The sequence below is a fragment of the Sorex fumeus genome, unplaced genomic scaffold (assembly GCF_029834395.1).
Source record: "Sorex fumeus unplaced genomic scaffold, SorFum_2.1 ptg000034l, whole genome shotgun sequence".
Classification (NCBI taxonomy): Eukaryota; Metazoa; Chordata; class Mammalia; order Eulipotyphla; family Soricidae; genus Sorex; species Sorex fumeus.
The window spans coordinates 32967330-32987187 of record NW_026606091.1 but is presented as its reverse complement, the minus strand read 5'-3'; the positions used below and the strand labels follow the sequence as shown (position 1 = coordinate 32987187).

General features: G+C 55.7%; 1 protein-coding gene across 1 annotated transcript in view; it reads left to right on the top strand.

The window, feature by feature from the left end:
• The first annotated feature begins 7322 nt into the window (after positions 1 to 7322).
• GABBR2 (gamma-aminobutyric acid type B receptor subunit 2) overlaps positions 7323 to 19858 on the top strand; it is a 352729-nt gene continuing 340193 nt past the window's right edge. Inside the window, exon 1 of the mRNA XM_056117153.1 lies at positions 7323 to 7995. Coding sequence (XP_055973128.1) covers positions 7666 to 7995 — 330 coding nt within the window. The 5' untranslated portion in view covers positions 7323 to 7665. The remainder of the gene's footprint in view (positions 7996 to 19858) is intronic.

The window sequence follows — 19858 nt, the reverse complement described above, 5'->3', positions numbered from 1 at the left end:
GGAAGGGAAACCTGAGACTGTGTCAGGGTAGCGCCGTTCTGGCGGGGTGGGGTGGGGGGCGTGCCATGTTGGGACATTGCACCCCTGAAACCTTATCATGAATAGTAGTATAGGTCACGGGAACCAAAATTTCTTTTAAAAGTGGGAAATGAGAAATGAGAAGCCGCACAGGGGACCTATGTGCTTTCTCTCCCCATCTCTGAGCTCAGAGCAAGGGCCTTCCAGGGCAGGGCAGGAATGTGAACGGGGTCCTGAGAAAACTTCAAAGGATTTTTGGAGGGGGGTGGGTACAGCGGAGTTTGGGGTATTCCAGGATGACTTCAGCCTTCAGGGATGAGGTGTTGCCACAACCTTGCTAGCTTTTTTTTTTATATATATAATGTACGAGCCTGGCAAGCTACCCGTGACATATTCAATATGCCAAACACAGTAACAACAAGTGTCAAAATGGAGACATTACTGGGCCCACTCAAGCAAATCGATGAACAACGGGAGGACAGTGTTTTTTGTTTGTATGAGTACTACATTATTTATTTATTAAGCCATTGATTATTTATTTATTTATTTATTCAGCCATTGATTAAGCTGATTGAATTGGGCATGAACGCCACATTACTATTTTTTTAATGCAGAATGTTAATTTTATTTTATTGTTTTATTATTATTATTCCCCTCCCCCCTTTTTATTGATTCACTGTGAGATACAGTTATAAAATTTTCATGTTCGAGCTTTGGTTATACAATCATCAAACACCCATTCCTTTACCAGTGCACATTTTCCACCACCAAAATCCCCAGTATTCCCCCACTTCAACCATTCCAACCCTTCCCCTGCTTTTGTGGCAGACAATTTCTCCCATTCTCTCTCTCTACTTTGGTTACATTCGATATTTCAACACCAGTCCCACCACCACTCAAGCCTGCTGAAAAGACAATGCTAGACAATTTGTCTTGTATTGCTTGTTATGGATAGGATATAATGTCCAGGAAATTCTGTGTCGTTCTCTTCCGGGAGCTTTTAGTTTAGAGTCTCTGGGTCTTGGGTGTTGATGAGATTACCTGGCGCCGGGGGCAGTTTGTGGGTGTGATTGCCAAGCTTCTGGAAAACTGGGGACCTGGGGGGAGGAGGCCCAGTCCCGATCCAAGCAGGCCTGGAGATCTCAGTCACGGGTTCCCACTTACCTCCATGCCACTGGCTCTAACTGCATCTTTTGACCTCTTTCAAGATTTTTGGGTCTCTGAAATAAGGCTAATAAATGAGTTTATATAGCTGAGCTGGAGGTGGTTTGTGGGTGTGGCTCCCACATACTTTACTTTTGGCTGTTTAATTTCTTGGTAAACTTGGGCCCAAGTTGTTGGGGTCTGGCCAAAGGCACAGCAGCAATTTTGGGGTAACTGGAAGCCTGAAGGCACCATCAGGCTGCTGATGCACTCGCCCCGCAGGCACAAGTTGACCTGCAGGCTTCACCATACCACCCCCCTTGGTAGCTTTTGAGGAGTATGGATGCTTCAAATGAGAAATGACCGACCCCACAAAGGAGGGATGCTCACTGGGTGGGGATGTGGGTTCATCAAAAACCCGCCTCACCACAGGCATCTGGACTTGGGGAGTTCCTAGTCTGGGGGGTGGCTCAGGGACATGAAGGAGACCACGTGCATTAGGAGCACTGCAGACTTTCCTGGGGGTCTTGTGAGGCACTGGAGCATGAGATGGAGAAACTCAGGCAGAATTGGGGGATCTTCAGTGGGCGAGGGGAGAGAGGTCCATATGTGGGGAGTCCCAGAGCTAACTCTAGCTCTCTCCTGTTTGGCATCTGACCAGAGTTTCAGGATGAGGGAGGGTGTGGGGCCTTCCTCACAAGGACACCCCTGGAGAGAGTGGGCAGATGTGAGAAAAAACCCATCCTGGACATGGTCAGAAGGCGGGAAGCCTGGGCACAGAGGCACAGAGGTCAGAAGGCGGGAAGCCTGGGCTCGGAGGAAACAGTCATCCAGTCCTGCTCCCAGGCCTTGGGCCTTAAGCGCTGATCCATGGGACCCGAGGGCAGGCGCCTTACAGCCCTTGGAAGCCACACAGCCATTCCACAGATAGCAGTCCCTGGGCTTTGGGACAAGCACAGCGTCCTGTGAGACCAGAGGGCCACATCGCTGCTAGCAACATGTGGGAAACTGAAGGACAGTGGGGGCAGCAGTGTTGAAGTCTGAGCACAGACGTGTGGCCCCAGCAGGCTATGTGCTCCTGGCCCAGGTGTGTGTGTGGGGGGGGGTGAGGGGGGCATCAGGAAACCATCTTTGAAGAGGCCCATGGTTGGAATTTGATAGGAGAAGGTCTGCAAATCCAGGGTATTTCCTCCCGAGGGAGGAAGGACTTATTGGGACTGGGAAGCTGGGGGATACCTGTGAACTGTCTCTGGCTCTGAGGGATGAAAGGGGGTGCAGGGGATGCAGGAGCAGAGATCCAGAGAGAATGCAGTAGGACTGTTGACTTCGGTGGAGTTTGAGATGTAATGTGCAGAGGCCAGGGACGTGGCTCATGGGTAAAGTGTATGTCTTCATGCATCAGGTCTGGTTTGATGACTGGCCCAAAGGCTGGGGAGGGCAGAGGAGAACAGGGAGAAGGCAGGAGAGGAAATGGAAAGGGAGAGGTGAGGGGAAGGGAGGGGAGGGAAAGGAAGGGAGGGGCAGGGGTCAGGGGAGTGGTGCGGGTGCGGGAGAGGCTGATGATGGGAAGGGAGAGGAGGGGACAGAATGATAGGAGAGTGGAGGGGAGGGAAGAGGAGAGGGATGGGGAGGGACATTACTGATCTCATGTTGTAGAAGAGGCAGTGGAGGATGGGCGAGTCAGACACAGTTACCCCAGGACCTCCACCCTAGCCTGAAGTGTCGGTGGGGACTGGACCAGAGAAGTCTCCCTCTAGGCTTCCTCTGTTCTTGATGCCCTTGGTGAAATCTCTGAGGGAGGGAGAGGGCTTGTGACCTTTGGCCTAAGCAGGGTCAAACCCTGGGTCCAACTCTTGTCTCTGTGAGGTCTCAGCTGGCTCTGTCGGGAGCGGCCCCTCCTTTCTCTTGAGGTCACACGCTCTCGCCTGAGCAGTAAGGACACGTTCAAGGGCAGGTCCGGAGGAGCCAAGGTGGGGGTGGGTCAGACAGACGGGTGGCCCTGCGCCGCCCGGTCCAGCCACAGAAACCTATTTAACCAGCCTGGACTTCTGTCTCAAATTTGCAAAACCTGGCTCCTTAGAGCTGTTTTGTGGGCCACCGTGGGATTCAGCTGATACATGCCAAGGTGTCTGGCGCAGAGTAGGTAGGTGTTTAATAAATGGTAGCTATTATTATTACTCGAACTGTGTCACCAGACCACATTGGATGCCTGAAACCCAATTTTCTAGTTTGAAAAACATCCCTTGCGCAAAAGGGGAAGAGCCACGTAGATTCATTCAGCTCATCTTTTTTAGAGTCATCACTCATAACTTATCTATGTTTTTTAAAAGGGAACTAAAAACAATGTACCCAAACCAGCAACAACAGCACACAAGTTCAACGGAGCTACTTTTCACATTCACACTTCGGTGTGAACATAAACAAGAAACACAGGAAACATATTTGCCAGGATAAGTTTCAAGATTTTGGGGTTTATTTTTTTTGTGATGGGGGGAGGTAAGGAAGCTCCCCAGCAGTGCTCGGGACCACTAGGGCCATACCTGACAGTGGTGCTGGTGATCAAACCCAGGCCTCTCGCATGCCAGGCATGTCCGCCAGCCCTACGCACCATCTCCCTGTCACTTTGATTTGCTAAGGAAAAAGTCAAAGGCTGCTTTCCTGTGGCTGAGCATTCCAGCAGAGACAGGCATGATTGACAGTCAGGGTTTGGAAACTGGACCCTATTCCCAGGGGGACATAGGGGCGGGAGAGTAGCTAGCTGAGGGGTGGGGGAGGGTAGTGGTAACTGAGGGGCATCGGGAAGGAGAGGGCTGAGGGAGAGTTGAGATCCTGCTACAAAAATTAGGTGTTTCCTGATGGGCAGCCAGCAGGGACAAGGGAGACAAGCTGAAACCCTCTTTCCTCAGAATCGGGCAGGAGGATGGGTTTGGGGGTCCTAGCGGCTGGCTTCCGGATCCTATGCATGGGGGAAGAGATGGCTGGGACGGGAGGCAGGGTTTGAGCCCGACCAACCTGGGCTGACATGTACCAGTTTCTAGGGATGTGGCCCTGAGCGAGCTGCTTTCTCAAGTGTCTCCTCAGGCAGACAAGCTCATAAAAATCAGTGTTTACCACCGCCCGGGGACTCGGCAGCTGCCAATGCATTTTATCCCCATTAAAAATAAGAATAATGATGAACTTCACCATTGCCTACCACCTCTCTGGCTGCACCCTGGTTCCCGCCACCACACGTGACTGATGGTAATAACCTCCTTCCTTCCTGATCGCCCTGCTTCCACCCTCTCTCCCTTCCAACGATTTTTTTCACTTGGCAGCCACCGGCATGATTCCGTTGAAACAGATCAGATTGTGTCACTGCTCCGCTCAAAACTCCCGGCCCCTGAGGGTTTCCCATCCGGTCACGTGCAGGGCTGAGTCCTCCCAACAATCCTTGCTTGACACCTCCTACCCTTGACCTTGGCCTGCCCACCTCTGCCCTTGCTCATCGTCCCCAGCCTCTCTGACGCCTGGCTGGCTGCTACCCGGGCATGCTAGGCCCTTGCCTGACTCGCATCCCATGCTCTCGCTCATCGTCCACCTGCGACAGTAATTGCGCGTCTTGCTTGCTTACCTCCTCGAGGTACTGGCTGAAAAGTCATCGCCACCTGTCCTTTCGTGACCTTCCCTATTTCAGGCCGCAACTTCCACCTACCCATCTGAGCCCCTGCTCGGGCTCTGTTGTTTTCCAGCGTGCTTGCCATATGCTGACACATTAATGGAGACTCCTCTTCTCTCTATTTATTGTCTGTCTTTCCCCACTAGGATGTCAGTTCGATGAGAGCAGGGATTTTCGTCTGGTCAATTTATTCCTGTCTCTGCAGCTCCAAGGACATCAGCCAGCCCCTGGTAGGCCCCATAAAGCATGAATGGAAGGAAAGGGATGGTGGGTATGAAGCAGCCACCTGGCTGTGAACTGGAGGTGTTGACTAGGCAGGGACTCGGACACAAGAAGCAATCCAGGGAACCAGTTATCTGAACTGTAAGACGAAGCCAAAGTGGGATCTGGGGGCCAGAAGGAGGCCCTGGGCCTCAGAAGTGGGGCATGAGGTCAGTACTGGGCTTGATACTGAGTGAGGCTGGTGATCCTCGGGTTAGGACTAGCCCCAGATCCTGGGCCTTGAGAGGTAGATTCCTCGTGGCTCCAACCCATAAGTGGAAAGGGGGGCGGGGGAGAAGATCACCGGGCAGATCCTTGAGCCACTTAGTAAGTGCCAAGCCAAGTAATCCTAGCTTTCAAGAGATTCCCAGAGGTCCGTGTCCATGGACATTCCACATTGGCACAGTTTTCAGGCAAAACACAGATGACTAAGAGAGAAAAATGGGACAGAGAGAGAGAGAGAGAGAGAGAGAGAGAGAGAGAGAGAGAGAGAGATGGACATTCTCATTCAGAATCCCAGGTTATGGCTGAAGCGGGGGTGGGTCCTATTGAATGAGAAACCTGCCAGGAAGTATGTGATGGCCATCATTGGCCTCTGGATATTTCCAGTTTAATTGATGGTTTATTTTTTGATGGGCTGGAGCGATAGCACAGCGGGTAGGGTATTTGCCTTGCATGCGGCCGACCCGGCTGACCCAGGTTCGATTCCTCCGCCCCTCTCAGAGAGCCTGGCAAGCTATTGAGAGTATTTTGCCCGCACGGCAAAGCCTGGCAAGCTACCCGTGACGTATTCAATATGCCAAAACACAGTTAACAAGTGTCACAATGGAGACATTACTAGGCCCGCTCGAGCAAATCGATGAACAACGGGAGGACAGTGACAGTGATTCTTTGATGGCAATGCTCAGGTAAGCTCTGCCCATGCCACGTGAAGAGAAAGAAATGCCAAGTGGAGCCCAAGACAGTAAGTCTGGGGAAACCTAGAAAGAGGTGTCAAGTAGGGAGAATTTGGCCAGCGGTGCCTGGCGCTGTCCAAGGTACCGCCCAGCAGTCAGCTCAACGTCCTCTTGCAGTCTTCAGGCTCGGAAGAACCTGCACTGCCCTTCAGGACTGCCCCCAGTAAAGCTTGCTTGTGGACAACATCTGACCCCCCCTCCAGCACATACGGGGACAGTGGAAGGTGTACATAAGTCCAGATGGAGCAATTTCCCACCGTGACCCCGTAGCGCGCTGCTCCAGGGCTCATGTGGGCTCTGGGCTACGGTGGGACCCCTCCCAGTCTCTGTCTCTACCCCTGCGGAGAGGAGGCTAAGTAGGAAGGAGCCCACAGGGCTGTGAGAATCCGAGCTCCGGGAAGGTTAAACTCCCAGCTTCACCATGCTGCTATGGTGTCCATATCCCCGCAACGGTGCCATCAGGCTCGCTGCACGCCCTGCCCACCGTGTGTGTCCCCCCTCATGGAGTGCCCCTTTGGATTTTATCTTTCCAAGACCACAGTCTTCCAGCACGGAGAGGACCTGGGAGTCCCGAGCCTGGATCAGCTCCCAGGACCACTTTGTTGGAAAGGGGCGACCCGCGGGGAAAGGCACATCCTCCTCACTTGGGTCTGCTCCTAGGCGGGAGAGAATTTTAGGGCGGAGCCCTGGAGTGTGGAGACCCGGGGAGGTCAACTACCTGGAGGGGGCCCTAGTGCCGACTCCGTGAAACCCCAATACCACCCTCGCTATAGCTGGTGCAGGGGTGCATCTCAGCCTAGTGGGGGGGAGTGAGGATCCAGCGGCCGGGACCCCTAGCATCAGGGGTGTTCGGGCGCCCCTTCGGGCGCGGGGAGGGACTCCTGGCACCCAGCGGTGCGGGAGTGCGTGGGCTCACGTGCGCCTGGCGCGCCGGGGCTGGCCGGACCCCCGAGAATCAGTGACACGGGGCAGTGCAGGTGCTGCCCGGGGAGCGCTCGGCGCGGCGGCGTCCGGCCCACTGCCCTCGCCCCTCCGCCCCTCCCCTCCCCCACCCCGCCGCGCTCGGGTCCCGGCGGCGGAGGGCCGGGCCGGGTGTGCGGGTGCCGGGAAGGCTGCCCTCCCCGCGGCCGCCGCAGCGCGGGCGCCTCCCCCTCCCCGGCGCGCACGGCCCGTCCCCGTCCCCGGAGGCGGCCCGAGCTGCCGCGGAGCAGCGTCGCCCGCGCCTCCCGCGTTTCCTGCCTCCCGGCCGGGCTCGGGACTGCGGGCCGCGCGGCTGGCGGCGGGGAGCGGCTCGGAGCGCGCACGGGGGCGGGCGGAGGCGGCCCGCTCCGGGGCGGCCGCGCCGCCGGGGAGAGGCGCGCGCGCCCGGACGCCGGCCCCCCTCTCGGCGTTGGCCCGCGAGCTCCCCGCCTCCCGCGCTCGGCTCGCTCCCACCCCTCCCGGCGCGATTGATCCGTCACGGGCGCCGCCGCGGCCGTGCTGAGGCGAGCCGGAGCCGGAGCCCGAGCCGGAGCCGGGGCCGGGCCGGCGCCATTGCGCGCGCGCCGCGGCGGGGAGAGCTGGGCGCGGGGCGGCGGGCCGGGCCAGGCCATGCGGGCCGAGTGAGCCGGCGCCCGCAGCCCGCGGCGCGGCATGGCTTCCCCGCGGAGCCCCGGGCAGCCCGGGCCGCCGCCGCCGCCGCCGCCGCCGCCGCCCGCGCGCCTGCTGCCGCTGCTGCTGCTGCCGCTGCTGCTGCTGCCGCTGCGGGCGCCCGGGGCCTGGGGCTGGGCGCGGGGCGCCCCCCGGCCGCCGCCCAGCAGCCCGCCGCTCTCCATCATGGGCCTCATGCCGCTCACCAAGGAGGTGGCCAAGGGCAGCATCGGGCGCGGCGTGCTGCCCGCCGTGGAGCTGGCCATCGAGCAGATCCGCAACGAGTCGCTCCTGCGCCCCTACTTCCTGGACCTGCGGCTCTACGACACGGAGGCGAGTGTCCGGCCGGCCGCGCCGTCGGGGCGGCGGGGTTGCCCCCCGGGAGGGCGGGGGCAAGGAGCGTTGGACCCGGGAGGAGGGAAGGGCTTCGCTTCAGTCTCCCTGGGGAGCAGCCCTGGCTGACCCTTCTCGTGACTGCCCGGCGCACGGGTGCCGGTGCGCGAGGGTCCACCCCCGCCGGGGTCCCGCCGGGCATGGCTGGCACGAAAACGAACCGGCGAACGAAAAGCGAACTGATGCTCTCCGTCCTCCGGGACTGCCCGTGTGTTATGTCCGTGTGCGGGGCGTGAGGTGGGAGACGAGGGGTCTGCTTTGGCCAGGAGAACGAGCAGCGGCCGAGGGAGGGACCGGACTCCCCAAAGGCCTGCAGAGACTGCCCCTGCCCAGGTCCCCCCCGCAGGTGGGCTGTGGAGCGCCAGGTGGTGTGCGTGGACTGCAGACCGGGCCACCCGGGACTGGCAGGCGCCACGGGCCTCCCCGAGACCCCTAAGGAAAAGCCGGATCGCGTTTGGAGGTCCCGAGGGCTCGGGGACCCCGGGGGCCAGCGAGCGCGGCTCTGGCTGGACGCGCGTGGCGCGCGCGCCAGCAGCCGCTTGCAATCCGCGCCGGGCGGGCAGGTTCGGGGCCGCCGGCTCTGAAGCGCTGCCACCGCCCGAGCGTGGCGGGAACCGGGCTAGTTCCGAGAGGCGACCTCTCCTGCTGCCCTCCCGCCGCCTTCGTGGCCCCGAGGGCGCGCCACCGGCTGCCGGCGCAGTTTCTGCGAGCGCAGACTTCCAGCACAGACTTGGAGCGCAGCGGCGGGCTGGGGCTCCCGGCCTCCCGGGAGCGCAGCGGGAGGAGCCCAGAACCTCCCAAGTGGCCCCCTCCGGCCTCGCCTTGGTTCCGGCTGCAGCCCCAGCCGAGACTGGCGGGCGTGAGGGGAGGGGTGCGCTAAGTGGGGTTGGAGGAGCCGCCGCCGGGCGCTGGAGGTCGGGCTTGCGAGTTTTCCGGACCGAGGGAGGCCCCTCCAGCTCGGGCCGCAGCGTCTGAGACGCGGCCTGAAGGGGGCAGTGATTTCCTGTGCAGTATGCGCGGTTGGCGCCTCTTGCACCGCGCCAAACCCCGCCAACGGGTTTGACTCCGGCTGGACTGGGTTTGACTCTGGCTCCCCGCCCCCGACCCCCGGGGTTGGGGTTGGGGGGCTCCCTGCCTGGGCGCTTCTTTCTGGCCGCGTGCGGTGCAGACCCCTTGGCAGGGGAAGGTTGCGCTGCCCCCTTGATTGTGCTGTCTGGGCTCCCTGTCCATCTCTGTCCACCCTCCCCACACCCCCACCTCCGCCTATATTTTTTGGGTCCCCAGAGAAAGAGCAGAAATCTCGATTGCATCTTACTCCCCGCCTCCCCGCTCCGCTGCTGAACCAGCCAGCTCTGCGCTGTAAATAAAAGGTGAAGAAACGGTTGGCACAGGCTGCCGCAGGCAGACTTGCCTCTGCCCTGGGGGAGAGACTTGCCGGGTGGCTGTGCGGAGCTCAGCCGGGTGTGGAATTCTTTCTGAATGACATTCCCTCTCGCCCTCCTCTTCGCTGGAGCATTGCGCGAGTTCTCTGGGGTTTTGTCTGAGGCCCATGTCAGGGCACGGAGATGCTGTTGTCTCATTCGGAAGGAACCCAGGACACCCCATTCCCTGGAGACAAAAACATTTAGAGTGGCCCTGCTTGCATCATCTGCAAGTGTTGTAGGTGCAGACTGTTTTCATCATCAGTTTATTCCCAGAGAGAGAGAGAGAGAGAGAGAGAGAGAGAGAGAGAGAGAGAGAGGATAGATCCTGTTAGCTTGTTTGTGTCAGCTAAGGATGGGCGTTGGGTTCCATTGGCGGGATGGAACTGTCACGTTTGTTTTATTTATATTTCTTTATCAAGTGGGGTGTGATGACTTTCAGGAGGAGGCTCCTCCGTGCTGGGATGGAAGCAGTGGAGGGAAGGCTGGGACCTGTCCCCTAGTGCATCCAGGCAGAGCAGCATGAAGTGGATTTGAGAATGGTTGAGGTGGGGGTGAGGGATTCAGGCAGTGGTGGTGGGTGGACTTGGGTTCTAGGCAGAAATCTGTCTTCTCCCTGGGGTGACCTTGAGCTGGGTGTTTAATTGCTCTCCGCTTTGATTTCCTTCTACCTCTGAGAACATGGGGCTGTACTAGGAGCTACACAGGCGGGGGTGGGGGGTGAGAGGGTGGGGGTGGAGTGCATGGCCCAAGGGAGGGAAGAGACAGCAGTGGGAAATGCCTTGAGCTGGCACTCAATGACCAGCATTCAGGGCTGGGAACGCTGAAGAAATACGCCGACTCCTGGCTCGGACTCAGGAGCCAGGCTGTGTTTCTAGGTGCCTGGAAATGGTCCCGGGGCCAAGAGGGAGCCCGCTTGTTTTTCTTGCTTTTGAAATCTCACAAGGAGTCGGTGAGTACCAGAGGGGATAAAAAAAGTTCTGACTGACAAGCAAATAAACATCTTTGTTGCTTGCCATCTTGTGACAAGGTGTCATGTTCAGGACAGTGCCCAGGTGCGACCAGATTTGATCTTTGTCAGCAGGCCCATCCTTAGAGTTGACACGCTTTCTCACTGTGACACCAGCTAGGAAGTCTCGGTGTGGGTCATTGCAGCAAGAGGCACCCGTACCCGGGACGTCTGGGGCTGTGTGAGAGGTGGGGGCCGGTTTTCTTCCAAGGGGCCGGCTCTGTGAGCTGGAGGTCCTCCCTGATCACTCTCTGGCCCTGTCACTTTTGTTTCTTGGAATGAACACCAGACAGATGCTGTGAGGGGCGTCAGCTACTTTGGCATTTGCTTTCAGTCGTTGGCCAAAGGCTATGGGCAGCCAAGATGGATCTCGTCGCCATAGCCTTTCAAAGAGATGGAGACAGAGCAAGAAACAAGTTAACCTGATCTTGGGCTTGGCCAGGCCTAGTGAAGGAGGCTCATGCTCCGTCAATCCTGGTAGACCCTGAGCACGTTTGGAATAGCAGCAGAGCGCGCAAAGCCTCACTCAGTGCCATTTAAAAATGAAGCACTTCGAACAAAGCATCTGCTACTCGGGGCCTCTTTCAACAGTATTGATTTTGTGTGTTTTTGATCCATACCAGGTAGTGCTCAGGAATCACTTCTGCTGGTCCTCGGGGAGCCATGTGAGATGCTGGGAAATCCGACCAAACAAGTCCATTCTTTAGATACTTCATGGAGGATTTGAGGGCATGAAAACATAAGCAAGACAAATCAAGATATAAATAAAAGAAAGATTCAGAAACCAAATAGAGCCATGGAATGTACAATACTGAGCATCTGGGTTAAATTGGTTACTGCATTTTTCTTTGGAAGGGCCATAACTGTTGGTGTTCAGAGACTCCTGGCAGGCCTTGGGGGTACCCTATGTGGTGCTGGGGATTGAATCTGGTTGGCTGCATGCAAGGCAAGTGCCTTGCCCATTGTATTATCTCTCTAGTCCCAAGTTATGGCAATTTTGAGAATTAAATTTTAGCTCTGAGCTTCCTGGAAGCCAATGTAAAAATGTAAACAAGATAGGTTACATTGCTTAGTATCTGACTAAAAGACTCTGAGAGATGATCTTTTTTTTTTCTTTAAATAAAAGCTTGCATGGTGTCAGAGAGATAGTACAGGGATTAAAGCACTGGTCTTTCACAAGGCTGAAACAGGTTCAATCCCCAGTACCACATATGGTCCCTTAAGCATTGCCAGGAGTGATCTCTGAGCACAAAACCAAAAGTAAGTCCTGAGCATCACAAAGTTGTCCTTTCCCCCACCACCCCAAAAAAGAATCAGAAACCAAAAAGCACTACCAACAAGTTTTGCAGGATCAGAAAGAGCTCAGTGTGTTGAGCACAGGCTTTGCAGATGACTAGGTTTGATCCCAGGCACTGCATGGTTCCCTGAGCACCACTGAAAGTGACCACAAGCGCAGAGCCAGGAGTAGGCCTTGAGCTCTGCCCGGGCTAAGAAATAGTCGAGCACATGCCTAGCATATTTAAGGCCCTGAGTTTGATTTCATCTTCCGTATGAACACTGTTTGATTTCATCTGCATCTATGCACGCTGTTGAGTGTGGCGTTGGTGGCTCCTAGCACCAATGGGTGTGATTCTAGTGTAGTGGCCCCTGAGCAGAGGTATGCAGAGTTCTTGGTAGAATACTGGTGTTTTTTTTTTATTTGCTTTTTTGGGTCACACTCGACAATGCACAAGGGTTACTCCTGGCTCTGCACTCAGGAATTACTCTTGGTGATGCTCAGTTTGGCAGAAGATTCAGAAATATTCTTTGTGTTCTTTCTTCTTCGGGCTTTGTGCTTGGGATCGCTCCACACAGTGGCAAGGATCAAACCGAGATCTCCCGCATACAAGTATATTCTCAGTCTACTGAGCTACCTTTCCAACCCCAATGTTATTATTGCTTATTCTTTGGGAACCACATGACGACAATTAAATAATAACCAAGGTTGAGGTTAAAAAAATAATGGTAGCTTTTTTGATTAGTTAATATTCATTTTAGAGACATGGAAACTTATAGATAAACATTAAGAAAAATAATAATTGCTCATAATCCTCCTACACAACAATAATTATGCCTAATAATTAGCATTATTCCCTTGCAGTTGCCAATGTTTACTATTTTACATCCTTGAGAGCCTGCTCTAAGTTTTTGTACTCTTATTTTTCTTTCACTTAGTTAAGATAAAAAAAAAAGTTATATGGTGGGTATTTCCCCTGACCCCCACCCCCTCCCTGCCCCTTTTTTAACATTTGAATGAGTTTTTGGTGAACTTGATCTTTTCCCTGTTGTTGGACTTTTAGATGCTTCTCCACTTACTAATATTCTAGATCATTCTGTAATGAAGCCCAGGGAACTGGTGGAGCCCACTCCAAGTGCAGCTCTCTGCAAAAATCTACTCAGATGCAGACTTCCTGCCCAGAGACCCCAGGGAAGGCGGTGAAGGTGGGAGCATCCTTCCCTCAGGGTTAGGCCACGTCTCTTTGCTCCAGTTCAGTGGGGTTTCGAAAGAACCCAGATGAATGTTGGATTAGATTGAGTTTCCCAGGAAGACCTTGGAAACTGAGTGGAAGGAACAGGGTGGGCATTCACTGAGCACCCACGGGTGCCTCAGATGGGAGTACAGTCAGCCTTGGGTTCCAAAGCAGGGTCAGTGCACAGGGTGACCCCACCCCCCGGGAGGCTGCATTTGTTGTTTTCCACAGAAGACAGCTAGTGCTCCTAGCGGTGGTGCCCAACCCTGTGACTGTACAGAACACCAGGAAACGGTGCGCGTAACACAGTGGGTGGGGCGGTAAGCAAATGGACTCTCCTATGGTTGTTTAGACGGGAAAGCTAGAAAATGAGCCGTGCGGATGGTATGTCCATCTTCTTTCTGATTGTCGTCCCACCGCCCTGCAAGTATCTGGCCCATAGTGGCTCTGTTGCTGAGGACGCTTGTTGCAAGGGGAAGAAACTCAACCGTAACCAATTCATATGAGGGAAAAATCCTGGGGAGGGCTGGCTTCAGGCACGGTTGCATCCAGGGGTACTGAAGGCACTTTGAAATGATCTTTGTTGCTTGCCTCTTGGCTCAGATTTCCTCTGGGTTTGGCTTTGCTCTCTGGCAGTCTCTCCCGATGTGGGCACAGATGGCCCCTAGCAGCTGTAGGTTTACACACTCCCAGTTTAGAAACTCCAGTAAGAAGAGTGTTTTGACCAAAAAAAATTGCCCTGCTCAGAATTGGGTCACATGTCCACCTTTGAGCCAATCTCATGACGTTGTGGAGGGAGGGGAGGTCAGTCCCAGCACCCCCAGGAATAGAGGATGAAGAAGAGGTGGTTTCTCCAGGGGTGTTCGGGCTCTCAAAGGGGTGTCATGCCAGGTGGGTCAGAGCACAGAAATCCACAGAGACAGGCACTTTGGAAATGTTCAATTCAAGAAAGAAACAGTGGACACCAGGCAGGGAGCAGTAAAGAAAGGGATCAGGTTCTCAGCCAGGAGAAGCCTGCTGTTGGACTGGCGAAATTGTACAGCGGGCAGGGTGCTTGCCTTGCATGTGGCTGACCCTGGTTCAAACCCTGGCACTCCATATGGTCCCTTGAATAGTTCCAAAAGAGATTCCAGGAGTAAACCCTGAGCACTGCCAAATGTGGCCCATAAACCCTTACCAGAGAGAGCGAGAGAGCAAGTGAAAGAGAGAGCGAGAGAGAGAGACAGAAAGCAGAGAGAGAGAGAGAGTCCTGCTGGATCACAGAGAGAGGGACAGCCAGAGGGCCTGACAGGGTGGGTAGAATGAAGTTATGATGTTTGCACCCCAGGAAGGATTCCCAAGTTCAGAGGGTGGAGGCTGCGAAGCACCAGGTTAAGTCCCGGGAGACCCCTCCCCTTCTCTGGGTTCCCCGCACTATGTGCAGAGTTAATGGAGGGAACCACCTGCCCTCGTGGTGGGCCTGAAGGCCTGTGGGGTGCTGGGAAGAGACAGGTCGTGGAGTCCGGAGGAGACAGGCCCAGTGCTGGGAGGAACGGGGTGTCCAGAGTAGAGACCCAGGACCTTTGGGAGTCGCTGAAGGGAGAGAGGCTGAGTCCAGAGCAGAGCAGAGAGGTGGGGATGGGGGCTGAGTGGAGGAGGGCGGGCAGCTCCAGGGCGCCTGACATGTCATGGGCACCCAGTGCTGGACCATGGGTACAGGGAACCTGGCAACAAGGTAGTCACAGGAGGGAATGAAGAGAGAATGCCCTGGTGTGTGTGTGTGTGTGTGTGTGTGTGTGTGTGTGTGTGTGTGTGTGTGGCAGACCCCCTCTGGGGTGCTGCAGGCACCATCGCCGAGCTCCTGGGCAGGTCAGGAGACCCTGTCTTGGGTCCCCACTGAGCACTGCTTACCTGCTTGGTGACCTTGGCCAAGCTCCTTGGCCTGGGTTCTTTCTCTGCTAAGTGGGCTATAGAGGGAAGAGGGTGGGGACCAAGTGAGGCATCAGGGCAAAGTGACCCAGAGGCAGTTTTCCCACTGTGTGTGCTCAATAAGTGTCAGCTGCCCTGTGGTGCCCGTGGTCCGTGTTCCGGGGCCCTTGGAGGAGGGATATTATAATTGGGAGAGTGGGTCTCGGCTCACAGTGCATCAAGTTAGGGAGGGGAGAGGGCTCGGAAAAGGACAGTGGGGTTCCTGCCCAGAGAACCCAGGGAGACCCCCGTCCATCTCTAGTCATCTCTGATCTCGTAGATGGGAAGGGTCCTGGAAAAAGGGAATGGGAACCCCAAGGTTGTTATTATGTAGATCTGGCCTCCCCTAGCCCCTCACTTCTGTAGCTGTGGGTCAGAGCTGGGGGACTCACCCTCTGCCCTGAGGGTGCTCCCTGAGGCCACATCTAGTCTGTTTGGGACCAGTGTCTCCCAGGGTCTGTCTGGCCTTCCCGAATGCCTGTTGGTAGTGAACTCCAAGAGAATGCATTTGAATCTGATTCCAGGGCATGGAGTGGCCTGCCTAGCTTCCTCCCCCAGGTCTTGGCACTGCAGGATATAGAGGTGATATCAGATATCAGGATTAAGCTGACCGCCAAGCTGCCACTTCCCACTGCCTGTTCCTTCCAGTGCCAGCCCTGCAGCATCGCCTGGTGAGGACCGTGCCCTTGGCCCGGCCTGCTCCCCACCTGCTCCTCCTCTCCAGGCACCCCTGGGTCTGGTAGATAGAACAAATCAAGCAGGACTTAGGATTCCCAGGTTCTCTGGTGTTTAGTGCTTGAAATTCGCTTAGGGGTGGTAAGTTGCTGACCCTCATGGGGTCCTCCTGCCTTTGGCTTCCTTTCCTCATGGGCACATAATAACAGGAGGCTGGACGTGAGAGTGCTGTGCAAGTGAGCAAACACACAGGCAGGATGGAGGCTTTTTATTAGTCAGGGCAGACTCCGCAGTGCTGCGTGAACAAACAAGTCCTGAAATCTTTGTGGCTTCACCCAGTGAAAAAAACGATGCGTCAACTCACCCAAGCTCAGAATGAGTTGGGGTGTGCCTGGGTGGTCCCCCCACCCCCCCACTGTGTCCATGCGGGGATCCCGGCTGTTTCCGTGGGTGATTCCTCATCCTGTGATGGAGGAAACCACTCCTGGTGTTTATCCCTCTTGGCCTGGACGGGACCCACATCCTCTATACTTTGGTTTCAGAGCCCAGGAAGAGTCTCAGTCACCGCAGACAAGGCTGTGGGGGAGGGGGGGTGCTGGAGGGGGCATGTGGCACTCAAGGACACGGGATGCTCTGGGTCCTTCAGGAAGCTCATGCCAAGATACGCTTTCTAGGATAGAGGTGGAAGGGGGGAGATGTCTGGGAAAGACTAGAGAGAAGAGAGCCCTCTGACCTTGAGCAGGCTCCAACACTACGGAAGGAGAGGGGGCTAGGAGGGGACGTGGGGGAGCAGAGTGTCAGTCTGCAGGAAGTTCTCTCGTCAGACCACCTGATGGGACGTTTCCGAGCCAAGAGTGTCCGGTAGGACGAGAGAGCCAAACTGGTGATCCCCTGCAGTTCAGTCAGTCTCTGCAGGCTCCCCGGGAGATGGGTGCTTAAATGCTGTGGCAGAGCTTGGAGATGCAGCTGGATGCTGCTGGTGGACCGAGCGCTAGGTGGGTTCTCCCCGGGGAGGATTGTGGAGCAGGAAGTTGGGGGAAGCTGTGCCTCTGTGTGGCTGTCCCCCTCTCCCCCAATTTCCTGCTCCTGCTCCCCTGTCCCAGCACTTCAGAACCTTCCTGCCAGGCCCTGTTCTGGGCTCTGGGGTTCAGAGGCGGTTATGACACAGATACCCCCTCCCTCTCTGCAGACCCCTCCCCACTCATGTGAACAGGCATTCAAGACAGATGTCACGTGGGGGCGGAGCCATAGTACAGCGGGTTAGGCATTTGCCTTGCATGCCGCCAACCTGGGTTTGATTCCTGGCATCACATATGTTCCCCCTAGCCCACCAAGAGCGATCCCTGAGCGCAGCGCCAGGGGTAAAATCCTGAGCACTCAAGCACTGCCAGGGAGGGCCCAAACCCCCGTCTCCTGCCAAAAAAGCAGATGTCACTCCCTGAGGATGATTCAAGTGAGACTGGTGGGGGTGAGGGTGGGTGGCTGGGGAGTTGTGGTGGGAGGGGGGTTGGCGCAAACCTTTCTGGAGACGCTTGCTTAATCCTTCCCCGTGTTGTTTGGGATTCAAGTGTGAGTGACTGATTCTGTGACTTCTTGTTCTGGGGATTATTTATTTTGGTTCTTGGCAGGCGAGGAAACAGAATGGCAGAGTGTAGCCAAGATGCGTGCACGCTCACCTGCCCCCTCAGTTCCCTCTTGTTCCGTCCCTGCTGAGGGCCGCAGGGAGGCTGCGGACCCCTTCGAGGCAGACTCCTCGGGGGAGTGTCGCTGGAGGCCTCTGCTGCTCGGGCTCCCGGGCGTCAGGGGGCAGGAGCCGGTGAGTCTGACCGTCCACCCTCTCTGTGACCCCCATCTCAGGGCAGGCGCAGAACCGGAACCAAATATTTATCGAACAAATACCTCTAAAAGCCTGCCACCCTGCTCTTCAGTTCTAAGAGGATTAATGGGTGTAGCTTTAACAAATTGAGGAAGTGCTTGGTGAGCCAGGCCACGGAGGGGAGCTGGCGCTTCATGGGCCCTGCAGGGCTTGTGTGGTGCAGAGGGGAGGAGGCATCAGTTGGGTTTTCCAGTAGCAGATTTCGTGCAAAGAGGGGTGCCAGACTTTGCTCCCCCAACAGGCATGCACTGCATCCTTTGAGGTACAACAACAGCAATAACAACAATAACAACATACTTCCCATGGGGCCCGGGAGAGGCTTCAATGGGATGAGTGCAGGTTTGGCATGCGGGAGACCCAGATCTTATCCCTGGCACCACATGGTTCTCCAAGCCCTGAGCACATATCTGGGAGGGCCCCCTGAGCATTGCTAAGTGTAGTACGAAAGCAAACGGACACAATTCCCCGGGAAGAACTGTGATTTCGGAGGGGAGGCTTGAAAGTAGTGCTTGAACTAACCATCAGCCGTGGTGCAGAGTCAGGGAGTGGGAGAGCACAGCGGGGACTGGGCTGGGCTCTGCTCCTAGTGGAGATGGCAGGAAGATGGCAAGGGCATCAGCCTTTGGAACCTGCCAGTTGGTTCCGTGGCAGGTCAGGGCCTTGTGTACCAAGGGGGCCCTGCCACCCCCGATACAGCCAGGCTTGTTCCAGGCTCCTTACTCCAGGCTGGAAGCTTCCACACTGTATTCCGCCATGGATGGGTGGACTCAGGAATTAGCTAAGTTCAACCTGCAAGTGACCATCTCCCTATGCTGATTTGGGCCAGAGCCCCAAAACACATGTCTAGGTTTATTAGAATCTTGTGCAAAAAGAGAGTTAATTGCTTATGAACTGGAGTGCGAGGGTGTGGGAATTCAGACTTGATTACAGGGCTTGACCATTGTGACCACTTTGGAGGGGGGGATGGGGGAGACTGGGGAAGGGTTCTGTTTGGTTCATTTCCTTTCCCAGTCTTTTTTTTTTTGGTGAGGTGCAAGGAAGGCATATTTGGTAGTGCTCAGGGTTTACTCCTACCTCTGCTGTCCTGGTGGGGCTTGGGGGACCACATTGGGTACTGAGGTTTGGACCTGGGTAGGCTGCAGGCAAGGCAAGCACCCCACGCTCTGTACTGTCGCTCCAGCTTCTCTCGGGCTTTTTTGAAGGATCTCCAGTGCTGGAAGGATGAAGTGTCATTGTCATCTAGAAAATCAGTGGCAGGTCCAAAGTATTGACTAAATACATCATCTGTCTCCTCGGTGTCTGTGACCCTCAGCCGCTGGCTGAAGCCACCTCCTTCTCCTGCCATTTGGCAAGAATGTCATCAGTCACCACTGATCAGATAAAATCTAACCAAAGATGGACTTTGCGGAGTGATGCATTATTGCTGCTCTGGTGGCACGGGGTTGGGAGGTGACAGGGAGAAAATGAGATTTCCCCACTCCACTCATGACCCACTTGACTTTGCTCAGAAGGACCCGACGTTGAAAGCAACCGCCGTCCTTATCACAAGCACTATATTATCCAAATCACTTTGTTTCTTGAGCGGCCCACTCGCAGAAGCTTCTCTCAGAATGCCCAACATGGTTTTGGGGACTGCACTGTCGGGCGGGGACCCAGAAGCTGGCTGTGGGGCCCGTGAGCCAAGCTGGCTCCTGTTCCTCCCAGCTGGGCTCTGATAGCAGGAGAACTGGTTCTCTTGTCACCCACCTAGCATTCTGGTTGGGGAGGGGGGAGCACCAGACCCACTCGTCTGAGTGTCCCTACTTGACTGGACCCAGTTCTAGAAAGGCTGAGAAACCCCTGGAGAACTGACCTCTACAGCAGATAGAGTGAAATTGGGTTGCAGGTGAGGAAGAGAAGGGCAACAGATAACAAACTCAAGGACCAGCTCTTCCCTTTACTGCCTGGAGAGCCCCGTCCCTCAGTCAAATGCAGGACTGATAGGCAGGAGAGATACAGTGGGTAGGATAGTACAGTGGGTAGGGTGCTTGCCTTGCATACAGTTGAACCTGGGTTTCATCACTGGCACCACACAGTCCTTTGAGTCCTATCAGGAGCGATCTCCAAGGTCAGGGCCAGGTATAAATCCTTAGTGTCCTTGGGTGTGCCCCCTGCAACATCCTGCCCCCCCCCACCCAAATTGCTTTTTTCACTTGTTCGCTCCTCACTAAAGTCTTTCCAGTGTTAGGTAGAGGGTTGTCCCCTTATTTTACCAACGAGGCATGGTAGGGTTAAGGGACTTAACATCAAGCCTAGCCTGGGGGGGTGAGCCAGTGTTTGGTCACCTCTGTTTATCTGTTAAAGACCAGCTCCAGTGAGCTTTTCT